The following is a 17,363-nucleotide window of genomic DNA, read 5'->3' as shown; positions in this document are numbered from 1 at the left end:
ACCGGACATTGCAAAAGCCAAATAGTTTTGGATGGCCATCCAAAAATATTCAATGTGTGAAATAGTTTGCCAACTTTTGTAGACAAAATACGAAAATATCCATTCCAGTGTCTTTTTGGAGAATTCACAACTACAGGAAAGACGCACTTCTGACTATTTCTTTAACGCTGATTTCGATGAAGAATATAGTCAAATGTCTGTATCCCATATAGATGCGTTTCAGTCAAAAACCAATAATAAATGTTAATCTTTTGCCACTTCTGAGAGATTATAGGTGTTTGGGAAATATTGGTTCCAGATCTAGGAAGACCATTTAAGTGCAACATCTACCTATAAATTGGAAATGAGCAAATTAGTTCAAGTTTCTATTATTCGAAAATTAGAGAACGAAACCTGATGGTTTTCTTTTATTATTTGTCACAATATCTTGAGGAATTCTTTCGAGTATCTGGCCTATATAAACTGTATCATTTATTATAGTGTTGTAGGGTATTCAACGGTCGGCCCCGCTCGACTGTAGCCTTTGCTTACTTGTTTCAATTTGACTTATAGTATTGAAGTGTATATTTTGTAATATTTATTCACCTTACAACACCGGTTGGGGATATTATATACAGATTGCAATTATCGTCCGATCCTCACAAAAATTTTCAAGGGTTAGGCTGAGAAGGGCTAGGCCTATTTGTTTACTCACAGGCGATATCCGAAACACACAGAATGATCACACAAATTAAGCCGATCGTAACGCCTAAGAAGGGAGTTAAGAACAGGGAAGATTTCTAGCATTTTGGATGGCCATTGGATTATATTTAGCTGTAAAATGGACCACATCAACTAACATCACGACTGAGTGCGTAAATACTGTCCCTGGTCAAAATGCTAAGTGTAATATCTGGGCTGTGCTCCGTGTGATAATTTCAAAATGCGAAATCTTCCAAAGTGGATTTGGACATAAGGGGGCTTCTAACACATTGTAGTGTTTTAGGGTATCACATGGTCGGCCCCGCACGACTATAGCCTTTGCTTACTTGTTAAAAATAATATTACCAAGTTTGTATAAAATCGAATATTCTCTTCAATAGTTATCCCCTAAATCAACTCAAAATATAGTAAAACGGATTTGGCGTTAAGGCAGGTTTTGGTCGTATCAAATGATATAGCTACACCACCAGCTATATGGCTACATAGGGTATATGTCATTTGAAACTGTCAAGAAGTGCCTCATCGAAATTAAGAATCTGGCGATGAAATTGCTTAACTGAGCCCCCATTTTGATTATAGAGTCAATGGTTTGCAAGCGTTGTTCGAAGACGATTTATATGTAAATTATAGACCAACCTGAAAATGATAACAGTGAAATAAAACACGCATTATGAGAGATCTGGTAACCAGTGCCGCCAAAAAATCACCCTTTATTATAGATGAGAGAAAATAATTTCCGTATTTGCTTGAAAACCCCTTTCGTGAATAGTAGCCTAAATATTGCTCATATTTTGACAGACCCTTCCATTCAATTATTATTTATTTTAAATAAATAAAATTACCTAAAACGAAAATATTTGTCTGTCTCTAAATGTATGTTACTCATTTTTATTTTATTTACTAAGTTTTGTTTTTTTCCAAAAAAGACCAAAGAATATTTTGCAAATAAAATTATTACGCTTTGTTGAATGTATGACAACAGACAGCCAGCCAGCCGGCCAGCTAGCCATTTGTCCATCTTTGTTGTTTTTGTTATGGTTTGTTGATACAATTTGCCAAATAACAAAACAAAAAAAGTGGCAAAAAGAAAACAAGAACAACTTTTAATTGCTCCAATAGACCATGAATATTGGTTTTATTTCAATTTTAAGGCAACAAGAACAACGACAACAACAAAAACAACATGAATAACGACAATTAAATGGAAAAGTTTGTAGCTCTGTTTTTGGACGAACAACTTTCGGTGACAATGACAAAACATAAATTGGCTGGGAACGATGATATTTTCCAATAATAACAACAGCAACAACAACGGTGAGGAATGAATATTGTTTTCAATAATGACAAAAAATGTAGTCACAGCCAGGATAAATAAACAAGGAATGTTGTGCTAGACAAAAACAGACATCATTTCTTTGAATGGAGGTCTGTTAATTATTTAGGTTACGAATATGGAAAGGGAGCAATGGCCGGTCCAATAACGTTGTGATTTAAGATTTTTTTTGAAAAAAAGTGTTTAAATTTATTTCACATTTAAATATTTGAAAAATAAGTATTAGAAAACTACTAAGGGAGCTAAACCGGGAATTTTTTAAAATATATGTAGATATTTGAAGAGAATTTTTCTAAGAATTTTAAAAAAAATATAGCTGTGATTATTCAAAATATTTTTTCAGAACCTTCTCAATAAGAGACATAGGCGTGTAACAATATTCTTGCAGGACCATCAACATTTTGGAGGAATTTTTGGAGCTTCAACACCGAATTTTAAATAATATTTCTTTGAATTTTCAAACCTATTTTTGGAGCAAATAGCCGTGAATTTAAAATAATTATTTTGGAGGGTATAGCCGAAGACGTTAAATTATATTTTTGGTCGAGGATTTAAATAAAATTCTCATCTCGTCGGCTGAGGTATGTCAGTTATAGTCCAGGTTTTCCTTAAGGAACAATTAAGACCATTTTCCCGGAGGCGTAATTTAAATACTAAATTATGGATATAAAATATAGAATGCCGAATTGACTTCGTAGATTCCCGGTAATTCAAAGTGGAGTTGTTAAGTTTATGATCGGGAATTCCATGTCTCGTAAGCAACGGGGGTTTCTACAGTTTATATTTAGAGGGTGAACAATTCGTGGACATTTGGGAACAATGGTGCAGCCATGTTGTGATGTTCACGATTGGTACTTGCGTGTGATTGGCCGGGATAATGTTCAGGTTACCGACAATTTGAAGGTTATCGGGAACTCGTGGCTGATCATCGTATGTTGAAATATTAGGGAGATCAGAATTGACGTTGGCGTTCGAGATGTTGACGATTTTGTGGTAATGGGGAATTGGTCGATGGTCACCGCATGTTGACTAATCAGGGAAATCCGGTATTGCGATGTTTGTGTTCAGGGTGGCGCTGGCGTGCGGAATGATGCCGATTTAAAGGTAATCGGGAACATTGGGTTTGAGGATTAATTTCAGATCCGACGACCCGGTTTACGAGGTAGATTGTTCAAATGTTGATGTCCAAGTCTTCTGAGATGAATCGGCGGACTCGTGGTATAATCGTTAGTCCACAGTGGTTCTCTGAAGTTCGTCTTGGATTGTTCGGGTTGGACAGCACATGGTTGTATGTTCGGGAGCAGATATCCGGACCTTCTCACATGAAAGGAGATTCGTTCGAGCTCGGCCGCTCACTGTTTGTATGTTCAGGAACAAATGATTTAAGAATAATCGGACCTTTGATATATGGTCGTCGGATATGGACGGGTTGAATGTAATGTTGATGTTCGCAATGATGTCGACATTCAGGATATTGACGTTTTGATAGTAATCGGGAACTTTGATGAATGGGCGTCGATTCTGATGAGTGCTAGTTGGGATATGCAATGTAGATGGTTAAGATGTTGACGTATAAGTCTTCTAAAATGGATCGGGTGCCTCGTGATATAATCGTTTGGGTACGGCACTTTGCCGAGATATTCGGTAAAAGATGTCGAGGCCATATTACATTGTTCGGCAGCTTATGGAAGGTATATTCGGGAGTAGATGTCCAGGCCTTCTCAGATGGATCGGAAGTTGTTCGGTTTCAGCAGCTCACTGTGGAAGTGTTCGGGAGAAGAGATTCATGCGTTCTTAGGTGGGTCGAGACTTTTTCAGGCTTGGCAGTTCATCGTGGATAGGCTCGGAAACAGATTTCCGTTCCTGCTCATATGGATGGTTAGAAAATTATTCTAACTACAATTATGGTTTATAAATACCTCTAATTCTCTACCAGTGTTTGAGCTATGATACGTTTGTTGCTCCTATGGGACAACAAGCCGAAGATTCTGTTAGCCAAAAAAAAAAAAAAAAAAAAAAAAACGAGGAATCTTATAGAACAGTTAGCCGAAACTCCTGTGGGACAACGAGCCGAAGCTCATGTGAGAAAACGAGCAGCAACTCCTGTGGAAAATGAACCGAGGCTCCTGTGGGACAACTAGTCAAAGATCTCCGTTTTAACAACGAATCAAAAGTCTTGTGGAACAAAGAGCCCAGGACTCCGGTGGAAAAGCGAGTCAAATCTCCAGTGTAACAATGAATCGAAACTACTGTGGAACAAGGGACCGAAACTCCTAAGGAACAACAAGACAAAGATTCCTGTGGACAAACGAGCCCAAGTCCCTGTGTACATTAATTACCGTCCACTCAACTCAATAACATCCGATTTGGAAAAAGTATTCGCAGCTAACGATTCTGTTACTGAGAGAGTAGAAAATTATTCAGGAGATCACTAATTACCCTTTGGAAAGCCTGTCTCGTCAAAAACCACACCGAACACTATATGTGACCTGCATTACCAAGTCAATGAGAATTATTTGCCATATTGGCGTAAACAGTACGTTGTCGAGAGCTTAATTGTCATTTGGGTGGTTATTTGATGCTGTTTTTATTGCTTGTGGGGTGCTTTTGATGTGGGGTGGGGTTGTATGTTCTGAATAAGGATCCGGATTAAAGATAATATTTATGGAGGATTTGATTTTGGAGAACATAGTAACAAATTTTTGTTTAGAGCTACAGTCGTTGTTTATTGGAATTTTTTCAAAGTTATACCTAAGGATAAGGCGAAATTTAAGAGCTATATACATGGATTTTAAATTAAAGTGCCCAGATTTTCAAAATTCTAGAGCAGAATAGTGGTTTGAAAATTTTTTAGAGCAAACTAGAGGGGACAATTTTCCCTCCCTTAAAAATGTTTTGAAGCTTACCGATTAAGATCACTTGAAAACAGTAAAATTTAGTATCTTTGACAATATAACAGAATTAATACGATCATTATTTGGTGGAAAATTTTAATCCCTAAGCGAGCCAACGAAGGGCCATTTATTGTCCTTGTTTTGAAAATATGGTATAAAATTATTTGTCATAAAATTGTTTTAACCCTAGTTAGATAACGTTATTTTTTTTCAGTCAAAAGATAACGATACGTCTGAACGACGTATGCCCGTTTAAGGACTTAAAAAGGATATTAAGAAAAAGAATATTGAAATTTTTTTATTGATATCATTTATTTACTTCAGTTCTTTTTATATAAAAGTATCTATACATTAAAATTAATATTAGAAATAAAATAAAAAATAAAATTCAATTTGGCTTCAAAAATAGTTAAAAAATAAGCAGTCTTCTCTGAAGGACCTCTAATTCGGTTCTATAAACTAAAAAATATATATTCTTTTTATTTAAACTTGGTTTTTATATCTCTATTATGTAATGTAAACCAAAAAAAAAAAAATTCGGTAAATATTATATACAACAGTTACAAACTAAATTTTTGTGGTCTCCACATAGAGGTGTATCACATTTGCAACATATCATTTTCGACATACGTCGTATTTTTGATGGACAGAAACCACAGTATCTTCTCTTTTTTGAGACAGAATGATCTCCACTGCTGCCGCCATCATTGTTGACTTCGTCGGACACTGCATTTTGAATATTGTTGCGCAAGGTTTTCGACAAAGTCGGAATTTCCATTCGTTTTTCCATCCATGGGTTTGTTAAAGAAGCAGAAAGTACCTTCATATATTCCTTGCGACTTAAAGGCTTTTTTTTAATAGAAATCAAATTGTGGGCATAAATGACGTAGGAGTTTATGAATGCTGCGTTAAGCATTCCATAAAATACTGCCATGGGCCACCTGTTGGTTTTCCTGGAGCATGACATCAACGAACACATTTGGTCGAAAGTATCGACACCACCCTTTGTTTCATTATAGTATAATATTATATCCGGCTTTCCAGTTTTATCGTCAATCGTACCTTTTTCATTGCAGGAAGACAGCAAATAGACCATTTTAGAAGGCTTTGGTTTGTACGATAAGAGAGTTAAAGGGCCATCATAGCAAAACATGGTAGTTCCAACCTTTCGTGCTCGGGTGTTTTTCATTTCCTCCGGTATTTCTCGTTTATTAGATCTTATGGTTCCCACTAGAGTCAACTTGTAAGGTTCATTAAGTAGACCCTTTGCTAAAGGAATAGACGTGAACCAATTATCGCAAGTTATATTTCGATATGTGCCATGTATGGGTCGTGACAGTTCCTTGACATAAAACTCCCCTAATGGAAGGCCAGCCGTGTTTGTCGTTTTCCCTAGATATGGAATTGCATTAAACATATATTTCGTAGTACTGTCGCATATCATTGGAATTTTGATTCCATATTTGTTTGGCTTGTTAGGAATATAAATTTTAAATGGGCAGCGACCACGAAAGCCCAACAGTTGTTCATCAATTGTAACATGCGATCCTGGTATGTAACTGGTGTTACATTGTCTTATAAAAATGTCCCATATCTTTCTGACAGGTGCGAACGCATCAGTTGGACGAAGGGCAGGTCGCAAGGCTTTATCGTCCATTCTAAGGCATCGAATTAAAAAGTCAAATCTATCTCGACTCATGGTTGCTGTATATAACGTTCCACAGTAGGTATTGTTGAACAAGTCGTCGGTTGATAAGTGGTTATTATTTAATGCTGCTGTTAACGTTAATATGCCTAAAACAGCTCGAATTTCATCGGCGCATGTATCTCTAAATGTTGCAGATGCATTGTCAATTCGACGATTTAGATATATTTCAGCATTAGTCCATTGAACAATTTCTGAAATTATTTCGTCCGTGAAAAAAACTTTAAAACATAAAATTGGCTCATACAGCGATTTGCACTCCCGCGTTGGTCCCCTTGCTGTTCTTACTATGTTTATCAAGGATGTTCTTGTAGAGCTATTACCTTTAGATGTAGTCCAACAGTGTTTACTTTTACTCCTTAAGGTGGGTAACGCTACAGTTATTATACGGCTATCGGAATGAGTAGTGAATTCTTGATTTGGGTCTTGAACGGACGCTATATTTTCACCAGACTCGTTCCCGTCAAGCGATTCATCTTCCACATCACTTTGAATATCATCCTCCAGTAATTCGTTTTCTGATTCACTCACATTTTCTGATGAATTTGAGTCTTCCAAAACGCTTTGCAAAAGCGAAGCAATTTCTGAATCATTCAAACCACGTGTTAATGCCATTACTTTAAATGAGATCTTATAAAATACCTTAAAAATCAAACGAAAAAAAAAAAAAAAATACTCATTAAAAAACAAACCTAAAGTTGCTCAAAAGATAACCATACGTCTCTCAGACGTACGCTGATTCTATTTGTGTCTTTTTCTAAGAAAATATCGAACTTACCGCAAAAAAACAACCACCACCGCCAAGTTGTTGCTACCGACTGAGATAACAGAGCATGAGAGGTTTCCCTGTTAATGATCGGCAGAGAGAGAGTAAAAAATTCAAAAGGCCAACGTCTCGCAGACGTACGTTATCTAACTAGGGTTAAAGGTCCCCGAAAATGCCAAAATGACCACATCTTACTAAAAACCCGGAAATCATAAATATTAAATACTAAGGTTTGTAGTATTTTATAGCTGTGTTTATACAATGAGGATAAGATGACGCCAGAGGCATAAATGTTCTTCATCAAATTTAAAAAAAGAAACCCCTGTTTCCAGAAAAATGAGAAGATTTTTAAATTAAAACCGATAATTTTATCAGTGTTATGATGTCGGAGTGAAATGTAGATTACAAGTCCTATAAGCATAATAATCTCTAATCCCACACACTTTCTCCCTAATCATCAAATTATCGTTATTATTTCATGAAGAATTCTCAAAACTTTAATATTAAAAACGCAACTTTCTAACACACCCAGGAAGTTTAGCTTATTCTAAGAAACTGATATTTATAACGGCAATTCATAGTGCCAACAAAATGTCAATTCATTTCAGTTCTTGTTTTTCTATTTTTTTTCAGCGACATGCGACAAAGTCAATTTATTTCGTTGACATCAATTAATTCGACACTCAATTACAATTTTTTTTTGCTTCTGTTCGGTTTTTTTGTATCAACTTATGGACATGCGACCTAACTCACATCAATTAGACACAGCAACTTCCCGTGGACACCACAACGTTGTTTGTCGAAAAGAAAACAAACGAAGGCAAATAAAATAGAATAGACATAATTTTTCGTTAAGCAACAACATGCCTCCGGCATTCCTCTGCTTATATTTATTATTTCCTTCCTTGCGAGAAGAAATCCAATTATTGTATTATCTTCGAATATCTCAAGGAAAAATTTATACTTATTGACAATTTAAAGGGACATTGTGATGTCACAGGGCAGGAGTTTTGTGTATCGGAAGCTGTATGGATATGGAAATAGATGTCAGTTGGTTTCAATTCAGGAAATATGGGTGAAAAAAATATCACAGTCTGAACTAAGAAATCTTATCATGTCTTTTTGGACATTTCCTAAGAAGAATTTTTAGGTGGATTTTTCGAAGAATATTTTCTGATCACCAGTCGATTTCCTTACGACATTTACTCATGTTCTTAAAAGCTTTTGACCCGAATTATTCACGAATTTTTCTGGAGCCAAAATCTATGGGATTTATAAGATTTTTTGTAAAGATCAGGCCTTTCAATTCAATTCTTTTACGACTTTTCTAACAAGTCATATAGTCTTGCATATGTAGATTTTTGAAGAAAGCCCTTATGGACTTTTAAGCGCATTTTTTCAAGATGAGTTTTTTAATTTTTTTCAAGACCCTACAATGTTTTCATCAACATAAAAAAATTAAATTTAAAACATTTAAAAACAAAATTTAACAGAATTTTTATTTGTAGTTCTTTAAGCCCTTATGTTATTTGTATTCCAAATGTGGATCTTTAAAAAATGGATTTTTTTAATATTTATTTTTCTCAAATCATTATTGCCTATTAAAATATTTTCTTTAGCGCTTAATAGCTTTCAAATGTGGACTTTCAGGGAATTTTTTCAACCCCTCTTAGTTTCAAACGTGGATTTTTAAAAGACGAATTTTTAGGATTTCTATGAAGCTCCTATAGCCTTTCAAACGTGGTTTTAATCTATTCTTTTAGCCTTTCAATCGTGTATTTTTAAAACATTTTTCCGGAAAACGAAATTTTTAGAATTTTCGCTCAATATCTTATAGCTTTTCAAACGTGATTTTTTAAGAATTTTTTTTCTTATAGCTTCAAGAAACGTGGATTTTTAAAGATTATTTTCAAGCCCTTAGAGTCATATAAAAGTGGATTTTTTACAGATTTTTTTTTTTCAAGACCTTAGAGTCATATAAAAGTGAGTTTTTTACAGATTTTTTAAAGCCCTTATAGCTTTTGTCGATATTTTGAAAATTTTATTGCCGAGCAATCAGAGTCTTACAACCGTGGATTTTTACGAATTTTTGGCGAGACCTCAGAGTCTTGCAAACGTGGATTTTTAAAGATATTTTGCCGAGCCGTCGGAGTCTTGCAAACGTGGATTTTTAAACATTTTTGGCCAAACGCTGAGAATCTTTTAAAGATGTTTGGTCGAGCACTCAGAATCATGGATTTTTTAAATATTTTTCCCGAGCCCTCAGATCATTAAAACGTGAATATTTTAAACATTTTATTGTCGAGCATTCAGAGTCTTACAAACATGGATTTTTTAAGATTTTTTGCCGAGCCCTCAGAGTCTTACAACCGTGGATTTTTTAAGATTTTTTTTTTTTGTCGAGCCTTAGAATTTTACAAACGTCGATTTTTTAAAGATTTTTTTGTCGAACCCTCAAGTCTTACAAACGTGGAATTTTTATTTTTTTTTTTTTTTTTTGCCGAGCCCACAGAGTCTTAAAAACGTGATTTTTTAAAGATTTTTAGCCAAGCCCTCAGAATCATAAGAAGGTAGATTTTTTTAAAATTTTTTTCCGAGCCCTCAGAATCTTGAAAACGTAGGTTTTTACAAATATAGCTTTAAAAACGTGGATTTTTAAAGATTTTTTCAAGCTCTTATAGCTATCAAAAAACGTGCATTTTTAAAGATTCTTTCAAGCTCTTATAGCTATCAAAAAACGTGGATTTATAAAGATTTTTTCCAGCTCTTATAGCTTTCAAAAACCTGGATTTTAATAGATTTTTCCAAGCTCTTATAGCTCCAAGAAACGTGGATTTTTAAAGATTTTTTCAAGCTCTTATAGCTATCAAAAAACGTGGATTTTTTAATATTCTTTTTAGCTCTTAGAGTCCTACAAACGCGGATTTTGTAAGGATGTCTTAAGCCCTTTTGACTTTTCAAACGCGGTTTTTTAGAGAATTTTTTTTCTGAGATATTAAAATCTTACAAATGTGGATTAAAAAATCAAGGCCTTATAGCCATTCAAACGGAGACTTTTTTTTAGCTTTTTTTCAAGCTTTCAAAACTTGAATTTAAAAAAATCAAGCTCTTGAAGCTTTTCAAACGTGGATTAAAAAATATATGTTTTTTTCAAGCCATTATAACATAGGAACTTTATTAACAACTTATGTGCCCTCTACCGAAGATTTCAAGATATTACAAATATATCGACAAAATCAATTTATCCTTTAACTTTTGGTGGACTGCGTAAAATAGAAGGACACACCTCGTACATTACGTTCATCATAAACCAACAAAATTCATTACAAAAAGCAAATTTGTTAAATATCTATTATTTGTCTTTGCTCTGTTTTCTATTGCAAATTTATATCCCTGTTGTTGTTGTTACCAAACTTGTTTTGCTCGTTAAGCCATAATTTAATTTGCTACAATTGAATGGTCAACTTAGCACCACAACTTCGTACTACTACTACCACGAACTACGAAACTACTTAGGAGTCAAACAAATCACTAAATTATCTGATTAGTATTTATAGACGATTTGTAGATGAGTTGAACCATGACCGTGGCTATAACAAATACCCATGAATATACACATACATATATGAGGTGACATTGTATGTGTGTGTGTGATGGTGACCCAAATGACTCATTGGCCAATCCCTCAATATTAGGGCACAAAACAATCAGATAGATATTGTGTCTGTGTCTCAGAGCAGACACACTTACAACCGCTAGTACAATCGTAAACAATGACACTGTACTCAGTAAAACATCTTTACGCCCAATCACACTCACACACCGACAGACAAACACACATGTCTAGATAGACGAATGTCTGTGTGTGTATGTGTACATTCATCTATCTAGACATGTGTGTTGTACGCTTGAGATAAAGTTTACTACTCTGCGATTGTAACATTGTGACATTCGTCCAAGTGACCAGTTACAAATCCCCAGTGAGAAATTAAAGGATAACCATATACGATGAACGATTACAATAACAACAACAACAACAACAATAGCAGTAGAGGCAGCAACAACAGCAGCCCGTTAACTATAGTAGCCAGCGGTAACACCCAACAACACGAAAAACGACACTCACTCAGTCATACTTGCACTTTCGCAATGACATAAAGACACATCCGCACACTCACTCACACACATATCTATATGTATGCATGTGTGTGTGCTCATGTCTCCACGCGTTGCATTGTGTAATCCGGCGTAACAGCAGACATGTCTCTTATGGCCATGTCATCGTTGGGCTTTGTTTTACAAATGTGAAGCCTTCCGATTGTAACTTTGCTTTAAGCAAGCGGATAGATCAGACACAGACCGAGAAACTTAATAGACTCTCTTGGATGCGGTTTCGTGTAGTCGGATTGAAAATAAATCTATTGGGTTTGGAGAATTTTAAATTTTTAAACGGCTTACACAAAGCCGTGTGGGGGGAACTTAATAAATAATATGGGGAATTATTTGGAAGAGACTATGGAGAAATTTAACGGCGACGGCAGATGGAAGAAAGGGCATTTTAAATTTTATTGGAGAACAAATTTTGTGCATTGATTCAACGAGACATTAATAAAACAATTTAAAAAGTATCGCTAGGTTTTGCGGACAGCTGTTTTTAACTTAGCCTACGTCAGTTTCTTAATTTATGTGCCGACTTACATTATGATTATTCAAAATGGTGATCCTATATTATCCACTGCTCATTTGAACTATCTCTGATATAATATTATAACGTGTCCGATTTGTATAAGCCATGTAATAATTTTTGGAAAATGTTGAAATATACTTGAGGTACCAGAGTATTCCACTTAATCCAATACTGATAAAATTATTGGGTTCTGCAAAATTCGAAAATTCAATTTTTTGGGGAATAATTGTTAATTATAATGTTAACCTTCTGTGTGGGAGGTACGAGAAGAAGTGAGCCAATAAATTCCTCATTCACATCAGATCCCTGATTGAGAAAAACATATACATAAACCAAGTTCCATAAAAATCACCAACTTTGTTGGTTAGCAAGTTATAAGAAATATAAATATCAAAAAGTGAGACCCTTTGTGGGTAAGGTTCCCGAAGGAGTAGACGGATATTTAGCAACTTCACACCAGAACTTGCTTTAGCAAAAAATTGGGTATTTGAAGAGAATCTGATGTTTATTTCGCATTTTATGAGAGATATAACTATTCAAAGTTTTGACCCGTTGTGGGGGAGGTACCAGCAGGAATGGACCGATATATCTATCTTACCACCAGATATTATGTTGATAGAACTATTAGGAATTGCCGAATTTGCGTTTTATAGGCTTCATGGTTATTCAAAATATTGACCCCTTTGTAGGGGATGTACAAAAAGGAGTGGATCGACATATCCTATTTTAACACCAGATGTTGTGTTAATTTAGATATTGCGGAGGGCGAAAATCTGACCCTTATTTCACTTTTTGTAAGAGTAATAATTATTCAAAATTTCTATACTTTGTGGGGGAGGTACTTTATGGAGTGAACCGATGTTGTCCATTTGCCCACCTGACAAAGCACTGGCAAAAATATTCGGATATGCATAATTTGAGAAAAATTGGATGATCCTTTCTTGTTAAAAAATGTTTTTTTTTTTTTTTGAAAATGTACAGGGTTGCCCATATTCTACGGACCTTTGGGCCCTTTGGGCCCATTCCAATCGACGAGGCTTGTCCGCAGGCAACATTCTTTGCGTCAATTGAATTTTGTACGGGAACAAATGCAAATCAATGCGAATAATCCGTTGTAAAGTGGACCGAGCCATGCCCAACTGCTGAGAACGGCGTTTTTGGAATGTTTTTGGGGACCTCTCAACACTGGCTCGTATGGCAGCGACATTCTCGGCCGATCGCCTTGGTCGACTTTTATATGGCCTCTTCGGATTAGAAAGAGCCCTACCAGTCGAAAATTTTAGAAGGCGCACTTCTCACATTTTTTAATGTTTTAAAAGCACGTTGAGTTTTCACAATTGACTTCTTCTGTTGAATGTAAATTTCAACTATTTCAGAGCGCTTGCGCGGCGTGTATTGGTTCATGGTAAACATCTGCTTGGACTGACGCTTCAAACGCGGTATGTCATTAAGCGATGTGACATTTCTGTCAAAAGTTATGGCGTTGCCAGATGGGTCCGTCGAATATGGGCAACCCTGTATACCACTGTGTGGTGGGGTACCACGTGGACCTGCACAGACAATTTACTGTCTTAGGCTATAGCATCCATTTCGAACTTTAAATACCAAATTTGAAACAATTCCGATGAATAATGTCGCTAAAATCATCAAAATACCGAATATCGGGAGGTACTGATATATGGGGGCTATACGAAGACGTGAACCTGCACAGACAATTTTCTGTCTTAGGCTGTAGTATCCATTTCGAACTTGAAATACCAAATTTGAAACAATTCCGTCGCTAAAATCATCAAAATACCGAATATGGAGGGGTTCCGTCATATGTGGGCTATACGTAGACGTGTACCTGCACAGACAGTTTTCTGTCTTAGGCTGTAGTATCCATTTCGAACTTGAAATACCAAATTTGAAATAATACCGGTGAATAATGTCGCTAAAATCATCAAAATACCGAATATCGGGAGGTACCGTTATATGGGGGCTATATAAAATCGATCGACTTAGAATTTTACGATGATTTAGATATATATACTTTGTTAGGTCTGTCAAAGTTATTATACCCTCCATATTATGGTGAAGGGTATAAAAACGAATTGCAAAAATTCTAGAAGCATCACAACGGCGCCGTTTGTTCATTCTATCGTATACTTAATGTTATGAAGGAAATACAAGCAATGATACGACACCATGATCCAAACAATCTTTGAAGTACGAGACCATCCAATTAGAAAGCTAATAACAAAACACTTAACCGCATTCTAACAAAATTTTTGATTTTCCTTAGAACCCTCTAATATTATTTATAAGAATTACTCATTATGGTTCATTTTCAAAATATTTTCTCAGGAAATTCAATTTTTTTTTAAGATTACTCAACAGGGATTTAAGCAAAATTGTCATATTTGTCCAAGGATTAACGAGCCGGGAATTTTTTTTAAAGAATTTGTCAACTTAAGGACTACCGTTGCATAGGGCTATAGAAAAACGTTCGACCATCGATGCTATAACCTATTACGAAGTAATAGGGCACGATGCAAGCTATTGTGACAAATCTCAAAGCTCCACGTCAAATGATGTGGCTGTATCTTGATTTGACGAAAAACGCCTGACGTCTGATAATGAATATATATACTTTTTGGGGTCTCCCGCAAATATTTAGAGGTGTTAGCTAGCCAATTAAAAAAAATGCAACCACAATTTCTAAAACAATTTGGAAAAAAGAAACTAACGTTTTTTCATCTTAAACTCATTTTATCAAAATATCTAGAATTTAAAGACATTTTTGGGTTTATTTTCCCAGAACTTTCTGTATAGCAGCGGTCCACCGGATCTTAAAAATATCAGCCACAGGTTACAACACTGATTTAATTTCCTGAAAATAAAACGTACTTTAATTTTTCAGAATCTTTATCCAATTTGAGTTAATAACAAATTAGCGTCACACGAGACGAATGTTAATCTATGCCCACACAATTACGACAAAACCAAACCAAGAGCAGTAGAAAATCACTGCTGTGAGTAGAACATGAAAATTAGAGAAAAAAGCACAACAATAGCAGTGACCCAATATTATGACTTCGTCCAAAAACAAAACAATGGGTGGGAGGGTCTATGCAAAAAGGAAGATGAATGAGCGAAAGAATGTATGTCATGGAGTGAACAAAAACAAACGAAGAAAAACAATAACAAGCAGCAGCATCACCAGAAATTGGAACAAAAAAATAACAACATAAACCCATTCATTATCCATACAAATACTCCACCAACGCTGCCACCAACCAAGCCATTATAAAGTAGTTTAACAATCCAAACGCACATTCCAAAGCACACGCACATACACACCCACAGTTCCACATATACATGTGTGTGTGTGAAAACATTTTTGTAAGCCTTTTGGGGATGCTCTGCGTGGGAGTAGACCCTGTGACCTGATGGGTGTATGTTGCGTATTCTTAAGCCTTGTCTTGTGTTTTGTTTTGTTGTTTCGTTTTTTTTTTTTTTTTTCAATCACCCCTTTGTTTATGTCATTTGTGTTGATATTCTATTCCATTTTTGTTTTGTTTTTGTTGTTGTCATCATCATTGTGCCATTGTTATTATTCTCTGTTTGACAACAAACGCTTAAGCTCTAAAACGTTGGTTCCAGCATGGCAGACCTTTTTCGGGGCGAGTAATCAGGTTGGAAAAAAAGGAAACCTCAAATAAATGGCAAAATCATGAATCAGCCGCTTTCAACGGCGAAGACCTTGTCGTGAGCCGTACGGTGAACAGTGGTGCATGAGGAAGAAGATAATGATTCTTCGGATTTTTTAAATTTGCTATTAAGAACTTTTTCGAGGCAAAATAGTGTTTTTGACAAAATTGCTCTAAGACTACCAGATTGGATGGATAACGAAATTTGAAAAAAATCAGGTGAATAATGTAGCCGAAATCATTAAAATACAGAATACAAGGAGGTACCGTAATATAGGGGCTATATAAAGACCTGGACCTGCAAAGTCAATTTTCCGTCACAGGCTGTAGTACCCATTAGGAACTTCAAATATGAAATTTAAATATAAATCGGTTGAATATTATACATAATATCGTCAAAATACCGAATATAGGGAGGTACTGATATATGAGGCATATACGAAGACCTTGACCAGCATCGACGATTTTCTGGCATAGACAGTAGTTTCCATTACGAACTCTTAACACGAAATTTGAACAGTTAAAAAAAAATGACATTGAAAAATGTAGCTAATATCATCAAGTACCGAATATAGGCAGGTACCGTTTTAATTGGGGGAATTTTTGATATCGAGGACAAATAGCGAGGGTAAATTACTCCTTTTGTGGATTTTAAGACAATTTCATTAACAATATTGCTACAATCATAAAAATACCGAATATCGGGGGTACCATCATAGGGGGCTATACGATATCGTGGACCGATAAGAACTTTTGAATCATAACATGTTAAGTATTTTCAAGTTCTTTAAGACCAATTACCCTGAATTTTTCAAATATTTTTTAATAGATTTTAAAAGAGATTTTTAAAACAATAAGCATAGGTTTTTAAGGAGTATTATTCAAGGATTTTTTGACATTTATGTGTAGATTTTTGAAGAATATTTTCCCAGAACCAACTGATCAATATTCCTGGATTTTTACGGAATATCTTGCCAACGGCTCAAACATGGTGACTGTTTTAAAGAGTATTTTCGAATCACCAAATGAGCAAATTTTTTAAAAGACTTTAATTTTTTAAAAGCAGTAACAGATCAATAACGATGGATTATTTTTTCAGGGATCAACTCAGCAATAATCGTGGTTTAAAAATATCAAAGACTTATAGACTAATTATAGAATAAGTCGTATTTTAGGAATTTTTTCAGTGATTTTGACCAATAATCGTGATTTTTTCGACGATTTTAAAACAACAATCACGGTCTTTTAAAGAGTATAAAAATATTTTGAACAATCGTGGATTTTTAAAATTTTTTTGCAATAGCTTTTTTTAAACATTTTTATTCAAGGAATTTCAGACCAAGAATGGTAAAGTTTTTTAAGAATTTTTATTTAAAGGATCATAAACCTATAACTTTGTTTTTTGATAATTAGGGGTTTTGAGAAAAATAATTTTTGTAGCAGATATTAAGTAAATATTTGTTAAAAAATAATAATAATAAACAATTTTCAGGGAAATATTTCTGGGCAAATATTCTGATTTTTATACCCTACAACACCATGTGTAGGAAGTATTATAAGTTTGATTGGGCCAAAAATTATGTA

The 17,363-nt window shown here is 35.0% G+C and overlaps 1 protein-coding gene and 1 long non-coding RNA gene across 2 annotated transcripts in view; both read right to left on the bottom strand.

Annotated features, from left to right (window-relative positions):
* Positions 1–17,363, bottom strand: part of LOC131803049 (uncharacterized) — a 236,230-nt gene that overhangs the window by 138,179 nt on the left and 80,688 nt on the right. The window lies entirely within an intron of this gene.
* LOC131803048 (piggyBac transposable element-derived protein 4-like) lies at positions 5,212–7,554 on the bottom strand. The gene is made up of 2 exons (XM_059123957.1): positions 7,413–7,554; positions 5,212–7,276 (listed from the first exon to the last, which is right to left on the bottom strand). Exon 2 carries the CDS (start codon positions 7,247–7,249, stop codon positions 5,477–5,479), a length of 1,773 nt encoding a protein of 590 aa, XP_058979940.1. The 5' UTR covers positions 7,250–7,276; positions 7,413–7,554; the 3' UTR covers positions 5,212–5,476.

The sequence above is a fragment of the Musca domestica genome, unplaced genomic scaffold, assembly GCF_030504385.1.
Source record: "Musca domestica strain aabys unplaced genomic scaffold, Musca_domestica.polishedcontigs.V.1.1 26, whole genome shotgun sequence".
NCBI classification, from domain to species: domain Eukaryota; kingdom Metazoa; phylum Arthropoda; class Insecta; order Diptera; family Muscidae; genus Musca; species Musca domestica.
Note: the sequence above shows the minus strand (reverse complement) of the source record. Positions and strands in the feature narration are given on the sequence as shown.